Source organism: Lolium rigidum, chromosome 7 (genome assembly GCF_022539505.1).
Source record: "Lolium rigidum isolate FL_2022 chromosome 7, APGP_CSIRO_Lrig_0.1, whole genome shotgun sequence".
Classification (NCBI taxonomy): Eukaryota; Viridiplantae; Streptophyta; class Magnoliopsida; order Poales; family Poaceae; genus Lolium; species Lolium rigidum.
In genome coordinates, this window is record NC_061514.1 from 94,852,636 (window position 1) to 94,861,280 (window position 8,645).

The window sequence follows — 8,645 nt, forward strand, 5'->3', positions numbered from 1 at the left end:
TCCTCGCATGGCAGACACGTAAACATTAAATACGAGCCCTATCGGCTCTCAGGTTGCCCTGTGGATCGGCTCAAAGAGCCGATCGCCCCATGGTTCATGTTGGATTTTCAATGACATGGGGATCCTGCTTGATCACAACAAAGCTAAACCAATCTACGACAGTTTAGGGTTTTCACCGTATGATCGGAACATCCTACGCGTAGTTGAGCCTAATAGACACGAAAGATAACGGAAAACTAACCCTAAAAGAGGCCTAAAAACCAACATTACGTTAATTCCCGGAACATCCCTCTTAGGACTAGCAAACCATACCTAACGCACTACCGCATCGTTCAACCCGTTTGCAAGGCCTAACCATACGGATATTAAACTAATCTTTGATGAACAAGGAGCACCTATAACAGATCGGATCTACTAAGTAACGAACAAGCAAGATCTTGCCCTTACACCCGAGATAGGTGTAAGGGCAGCTAGATGTTGAGGGACGGCATAGCCAAGCAGATATATGCAAGAAAAGCATCTACGCAAGCCCCAAAACACCTATGGTAAATAGTGCTACTCGCCATCAACAATGCTTCGATACGAGCAACACAAGGTAAACGAATAAACGTTGTCTGCCTAGATCGTGCGATCTAGGCAGACATGATGCTTACCGGGAGAAACCCTCGAAAGAAGGGGTGGCGATGCGCCTGATTTGTGTTTGTTGTGAACGTGATTGTCCTCCTTTTCCGATAACCCTAGATACATATTTATAGTCCAATACTTTCTAATTTGGACGTGCACCTAACCGTGCACGAGTTAAACTCTATCTTTTAATCTAAACTACAATGCGATCTACTATATTACAGATACATAGGCAATTAAGCCCAAACTCTTCGTGCAAGGCCGCTTCAAAGATGCTCCACGTGTGTATCCTTCAAGCCCATCTTCACTTACGGCCCATCTCCTGATTTGGCCAAAATCCGGTGATAACAGAAGGTGACCGCGTGCGGCGACGCCACGGCCTGAGGGGCCGGCGTAGCTGCAGGGCGCAAGTCGGTGCAGCGGCGGGACGCCACCAGCGACGTACGCGCCTCAGAATGCGCGTCGTTGGCTAGCAGCGTGGACCAAAGGCGGCGGCGCTGCGACCCGAAGGGGCGACGCAGCGGCAACCTGATACTCGATCGGTGGTAGGTGCGTGCTCGGGGACGTGCTTGGCTAGACGTGTGCGGGGTCGGTTGATCAGACCGACGGTGGCGCTACACGTGCCATGGCGTGGATGACGCGCCGCAGATCGGAGTCGTTGGCGACGTTGTCGGTGATGTCCTTGGCGATGACGGCGAAGACGAAGCGGCGATGGAGACCGTGCAGGCGGAACAGCCTGCTGCGTCGCACGTAGGGGCGCCCCATGTGCGACACGTCCGGCTGTGCCATGCGGTTGATGGCCGGTGCATGTCGTTGTCGGAGTAGAGGCGCAAGTGGACGACGGCGATGGGCGACTCAATCCGATCTATGATCGGTAAACCAAAAAAGAAAAACGCCGGTCGAGCGACCGACGACGCAAAAAAGAAAACCAATCTACAGATTGGAAAAAAAAGACTCGAGGGCAGCGGATCAACGGATCGGCGAACGAACCCTCATACGGGTTGCGCGGCCCCCGGAGTAGATCATGGAGATCGACCTCCCCGGGGGCGGCGCGGCGCGGAAGCTTGGGCGGCGGCTAGGTCAAGGAGCGTGCCGCTCTGATACCATGTAGAAGGATAGAGAGAGGGATTGGCGGAATATGTTGGATGTATTATTGAGCCTCATGGGCGAGTATATATAGGTGTACAGGGATCATCTTAGAGTGCAAGACAAGACACAAGATCTATCTCTATCCTAGACTACCTAAACCGTACGTATACCAAATATATCTCTAACAGTCTTCTTTGGCTCACAGGACCCAAAATAGGATATTGACCCAAAATGTCCGATTTTGATCGAGCTGTTTTTTTTAAAAAAAAAATACAATTTCAAATACTTTGTATCCTGGGCTATGTGAAAAGTATAAAAGTGTTGACCTGGGTATGCATATTTTGTAATCTCAGCGTTTTTTTCATTTTTGTGTAGCCCACGACACAAAGAATCATTGGAATTTTGCATTTTCATATTTACATCATTGACTGTGTTCTTATTTGTTTTCAGATTTTTAAAACTTATAAATATGGTTTTTTATATTTTTTTCAATGGAAGAGTCACTGGGTATGAAGTTTGATGATGGCCTCGGCTGAGAACAAAATCGTACGGCACCTGTCGGCTGTCGCTTTGGTGTTTATTTTCTGTACAAGATGCAGGACAAGATGGCCGCTGGCCAGCCGTTCTGCGGCACGTCGAAAGCGAGGCTGGCCCAACACCGCAGCGTCCCGTGTACGAATTCATGGGGCCGGTGGACCTGATGTTTGATGTGCCATTATTTCCACGAAATCAGGGATTAGGACACCCCCGTTCTTTTCTGGTTCCACCACCCAGCGCACGGATCAGTTTTAATGACCACTGTTTCACTTCGCTGTCCCTCGACCGGAGCTGCCTAGCACAGTCGCATCTTGTTTAGTTGTTGCCTTGTGTTGTTTCCAAGCAAAACTACTCGTCTCTGTAGCAGCATGAATGAAAAAAAGTTGGGCTAACGACTGCCTGACCTCGTTAACACGAACACTCGTAATGCACAACAGAGAAGGACTGAAAGTGTGAACCTAAGCAACAAAACAATAGAGCATCTCCAGCCGTTTCCGCATATGGCTTGTTTTTGCGTCGTATAAGTCCATGCACTATGTTGCAGCAAAGTGAACCGTTGGGCATTTGTCAAAACGAATTAACATGCCCCACCTGACATAGAGAGAACAATGGACAGAGTATGTAGTAAGGGCCAACACACAAAGCGAATCATAACATATCACTACCGGTTTCCTAAATCTGACATGTTTTTGTTTGAACCGATACCACATAGTTGAGGCCTTTTGTTGTTTCCAAGCAAAGTTACTTAGCTCTGTAGCACCATGAATGAAAAAGGTTGGGCGATCATAATGCACAACAGAAAAGGGCTGAGAGTGCGAACCTAAGCAAGACCAAAACAACATAGCATCTCCAATAGTTCCCTATACACGTACGATGATTTCTCCTTTTGCCTTGCATGGGGTGCCAACTAAGACAATCTTCATTAATAGCTTTTGGTCCATCCTGAAACAACGCTGAAATGTCACCTCGCCGTGCAATGCATCGTCAATGAGGTGGTCGGCGTAATGCCTTGGCTTGCTTTTGCGGCGCCCCGACTTCAAGCATCCACGCTGCGGCTATGCATTCCAGGCTTACAAGCCTAGGAAACAAGAGAGGATCATCAAATGATCGTCATTGTCGGCGGTAGCATCGACTTCCTCCTCCATCAGAGCAGTGAACATGTTCTCATCGTCGTCCGAATACGTGGCTGCAAGGTGGTATCTGAACTTCTGATGGAAGCCAAAGGATGGGGAAACAAGGCTGGTGGAAGGGGTAGGGTCGATGCTACAGCCACGGGTGGGCCTATTTGTATTCATGGGTATTTAGGTGAATACCCAAAAAAAATTGTCAAACTTTTCAAATTATATGATACAACTATCAATTTTTGTTTTCATGGTATAGAATCTAATCCAACTATTGACACAATCATATGTTTGTGCTGTTAGCTAGAGGAAGTTAACATGCAAAATCACTTCTTGTGTTCAAACCCTTGGTCTCTTATTATTTTTCTTAGGTTTATTTGTATTTTATATATACTTTGAATACACATTATTGAAGTCCTGGGCTCGCCCACGGCGGTAGTATCGCATTTTTGTCATCGTGGGAACGGTGGAGGCGGAGATGGGTGGTGTTGGCGTCAACCTGGTGGTCATGGGACAAACATAGGGGCACCAGATTAAAAAAAAGTGGCCACACCGGATAAAATTGAGCTAAGGGGCTGGTTTGGCGAGATTTTCGCCTCCAACTCCTCAATAGCCCGTTTGGGGATTGCTCGAGATGCTCTTTCTCCATTTTCATACTTGTTTATGAAGACAGTTTGAGATGCTCTTACTTCCGTCGTCGTACTTGTTTATAATCCGTGTGCTAAAGGCTCTCAATATCTTTTTCTTGCGATGAATAATGCTCTCCCTAATCAAAGTTTCAGTGCCTTTTGATTCTCCCTGTACTGCAAATGCATTTGCCAGTCCAATACCACTCGGGCTCTCTTTCGGTGCGCGCGAATGAGTGAGTGAGCGACGCGCGTATCATCGGTTGCCGGCCGTGCGTTCCAGGTAGAGTCCATCTGCACTACACCTGTCCAAAGCTCTTCCCTTTTGAGCGAGGCAGACTGAGTTTTTTCTACTCGGCTTTCTGCAGATTGCCCCCGTACGTTTAAGCATAGGCTCATTGGACGTGCGCTTTACCTGGACGTCTGGTCCCTGTACGTGCGTCGGTAGGCTTGCTTCTACGCTTGAAACTTTTCCGCTTTACCGTAGACCTGATGAGCCCTCATCAGTCATCATCGGCTGGCGTCGAAATGTTCTCGCTCTCGTGCACGTCCGTTCCCCGCCAGGCATGTCAAGATAGGTAGCTTGAACTCTCAGAGTCAGCTTCTGTCAGGGAGGAGTGTAGACTTGAACCCTCACAATGAGCTTGCTTCTTTCTCTGTATCTTCCACGCCAACTCTCGTTCCTGTTTGTTCCTGTCTAGCCGGAGACTAGTCGCCCTACCAGAGGAATGTGACCAATCATTTCCCTCTCGTACACGACGGATGGACTGGACCTACTGCATGGGTTTCAGTGTCTGCAGTGGCAGGAGCTGTCGTAGATCGGATCCAATGCAAGCCTGCTTCTGTACTGTACCGTTGGAGCAAAAATGCCCTGCCACTTGCCGGAAATTCACATGGTTGCATCTCTAGCGGACGCGACGCATTTTATTGTCCGCGCGTCCGTTTGCGTCGCACCGAGGACGCTGAAATGAACGATTTTGTCCGCGCGTCTGTTTGCGTCTGGGGTGGCTCCAGCCGCCCGATGCATTTTTTGTTTTTGTTATTTTTTTCTCTTTTCCATTTGAACATAGTTCCAAATATTATATATTGGAAGATTATTTTACATAAACTAATACATAGTTTAGAACATGGTTTGCACAAACTAATACATAGTTTGAACCATGGTTGACACAAATAAAAACATTTTAAAAATAGAAACCAGTTGTGTTGATTTCCGTTTGTTCGCTGCCAAGAAAGAACATTCGAGGACACAACCAGTCCCCAAACTGGAAAATCCAGCGGGAAGCATGACGGTGCCCTTGTTGGTTCTACCGAGGAAGAACAGACAGAAACCTTCCACTACTGGCTTCGTCTGGCCCATAGCTAGATTCGCTGCAAAGAAAGAACATTCTAAGTTCTAACTATCGGTGTCCGAGCCGGATTCGCCGGTGTGGTAGTGCCTGCGGTAGGCTGTGTCGTTGAACACCTTGACGATCATCTCGCCGTCCTCCTCGTAGAGGAAGGTGAGCTGGCAGCCGGGCTCGAGCGCGAGGTCACGGGCGAACTTGTCCCATCCCGTGTGCAGGTACATCTTGCCCTGCCCGTCGAACATGACCTCCACGGTCCAACGGCAGAAGTTGTAGCTGGCCTCCCGTAGCTGCAAATGCGCCGGCTCGACGCCATCGACGAACTCGGCGAACTTGTCCGAGAGCCGCTTGATGCCGAGTGGGTCGTCGTCGATGCGGAGGAGGAACTCGAAGCAGCGGTCCTCTTGTGAGGCGTTCTCCGGGAGGCTCCTCTCCTCCGGCGTCATCTCGGCCCGCCGTTGCCTGGCGAGGGCCCGCGTCTGTGGTCCTGGCGGTGGCGGCGGCGGCATGGCGAAGCCGCCGTTGGAGACTTGCCGGCCATGCAGCAACCTGTATTGCACTGGCACGGGGATGCGGTGCCAGAGCATGCCGCCGCCGCTGCCGCTGGGCCTGGTCATTGTGCGTCATCGCGTTTGCGTGCGGGTGGTGGTTCGCGCTGAGGTTGAGGACGGCGACGGCTAGGGATGGCGACAACTAGGGTGGGGTTTTAAGGGAGGCGGCGGACGCGCATTGAAGGCGCGTGGGTATGGTAGGTGGACGCCGCGTGGCCAGTCGTCGCCCTCGCCGTTTTGGTTTCCGCGCGGGAGGCCATTAACACCGATGACCAACCTCCACGCGTCATTTCCGATGCGACCCGCCGCGTCCCCTCGCTGACAAGGCGCGCCCGATTCCCTTGGCGAAGGGGCCGTCACGGGGTTGCCGGCGATTTTTTTGAGCTTCAAAATTGGCCGGCGCCGTTTTGGGCGCGTGAGCCCATTTTTGCTTCCGGCCTCCAAATTGTTATTGGGCCTGCCGGTGGGCTCTGAGCGTCCGTTTACATCGTGTCGCTGGAGATACCCTAACCGCGACGAGATTTTCCCCTCGGCTTGGGGGAGTGCGGGGGCTGAAGTAGTACTTGCAATCCTTCTGTTGGAGTAAATTTCCTCCGGTCGGAACTGGGTATACAGTGTATATACTCAGTTTTGTGTGGTGTGGGTAGGTTGACCTAAATTTTGCGACGAAAGGCCAAGCAGCCCGGCGACCTGAGCAGCACACGGAGGAGAAAAGGTCCCAATAAATTCCAAACTGAAGGAATTCTTCACTCGTAAGCGCCTAGCTCATCAACAAATTTAATCTGCGGAAAGATTCACAGCTCCGCGCAAACTTTGGAGGGTGGAATCTACGGACCTATACATGACCCGAATCTAATCTCCTAGTAGCCCTTTTTTTTCCGGGCGCGAGGTTACTTTACTCCTTTTGCTGCCTATGTACACAGTTTGTTGGAGGAGGCTGCCTGCCTGAAGGCGAGCGTGCGACTCGTATTCTTCCTTGGCCGGCCGGCCTCGGACGCGGCGACCGATTCAGTCAGCTATGTCAAGCTGCGCATTCTACGCGGCCCGCTGCCTCTCTTCGCACGGTCACCGGCGACGTCCAATTGCTTGCTGTTCGATGTTGGAACAGAGGGCTCGTTGATGATGGATGGGCTCACTGGTACCCGCCGAGGCCGGTGAGGAGCAGCTCGTGCGGCCTCAGCAGCGCCGGGGCGGGCGCCGACGCGCCGGGTAGGTAGAAGAAGTCGAAGTCGGATGCGTCGGGGATGCCTGCGGCGGAGGCCCAGAGCGCGCCGGCCATCTCGTCGGGGATGAGCGGCGCGCGGCAGAGCGGGCAGGTGCGCTGGTCGTGCTCCATCCAGCGGTCGAGGCAGGCGCGGTGGAAGACGTGGCGGCAGTTGCTGAGCCTGCGCACCTCGTCGCGGCCGCCGATGGCGCTCAGGCACACGGCGCAGTCGCAAGATGAGGACGCGTCGGAGGTCTCGAGCTCGTCGAAGCGCACCACGGGGAGCACCTCCTCGATGACCATGGCTGGGACGGGCCCGAACTCGGAGCGCCGGTGCTGCTGCGGATGCGGCTGCAGCGCAGAGGAGGATGAGGATGGGGGGAAGGAGTGGTGGTCGTGGAGGGTGAGGTGGTGGGCGTCGTCGGCGAGATCCAGCAGGTCGCCGAGGCCGACGGCGTGGAAGGCCCAGAGGAGGCAGCGGCGGACGTAGCCGAGGAGGAGGAGGAGGTGGAGCAGCTGCTTGGGGAGCAGCAGCTCGGAGTAGCCGACGGGGAAGCCCATGGGTGTCGGGCGAGAGGCCGGAGAGGGCAGTGAGGAAGATGGATGGATGATATGCGGTGGTGGTGGTGCGCGGACGGAGGAATGGGAATGGCAGGCGGGGCGGCTTATATAAAGGTCCGGGGCCTGGGGTTGGGTGGCGCGGCACCGGCACGGAGCGTGCCGTGTGCTGTCACCGGTGTCGTGTGCGCGACCCTGACCGGACGACTGACCACGCCCCCGGCGTGCCCAGGGATTTCTTGTGACGGACCGGTCCCGCGCGCGCCGTCGGCCGCCGGGCGCCACTCGCCACTCACCGGCACGCGTGACGGTGCGGGGTGGCCCGGCGCGCCTCCGGATTTCGCAACTGGTGTGGCCTCCACGGTCGGTGCATTGCACTTGCACATTGGCTAAGCGGCAATGGTGCACCACCCTTCTCCACCTCTCAACTTGATCCACCTCGGTACATACATGCACCCGTACCTGCATGCGCGCACGTTTAATCGCACCAACGAAACTTATGTATACCTCCGCAGCAGTGGCGCCCCAGGAATAAATTGAAGGTGGGCACATCTCCAAAAAAAAAAAAAAATTGGCGCTAACCTACATGCTATATTTTTCTTCTGTTTTTTAGGACCAAATGAATAATAGCATTTCTATCCGATGATTTATGACATGGCATATAAAACTAGTGGCCTATTGGTTATAATACATAACCAAAAATTGGGATACAAAGTAGTTTTTTTTTGGTTTACAAGATGATGCAAAATTTATTTCACACTACATGTTTGGTGATGTATAATTGCATCAATGGGGGATTTGTGTTACTTTACGAATAACGCTAAGCGGAGATATATAGAGAATTTGCTCGAGACTCAAGCTCTCGACTGGTTCAGCGTCGAAAGATTTTAACAATTTCGGTCGAAGGAACAACCAAACGTGTGACTCAAGCTGGCGAAAGAGGGGGGACAAGGCCCATATGACTGTTTAATGAGCTTCCAAAATTCGTA

General features: G+C 52.3%; 1 protein-coding gene across 1 annotated transcript; it reads right to left on the bottom strand.

Moving 5' to 3' along the window:
• Positions 1 to 6,598: 6,598 nt before the first annotated feature.
• On the bottom strand, positions 6,599 to 7,686 carry LOC124678060 (brassinosteroid-responsive RING protein 1-like). Its single transcript, XM_047213997.1, has one exon. The coding sequence runs from the start codon at positions 7,657 to 7,659 to the stop codon at positions 7,027 to 7,029; it is 633 nt and encodes a 210-aa protein (XP_047069953.1). The 5' UTR covers positions 7,660 to 7,686; the 3' UTR covers positions 6,599 to 7,026.
• Between the last annotated feature and the right edge of the window lie 959 nt (positions 7,687 to 8,645).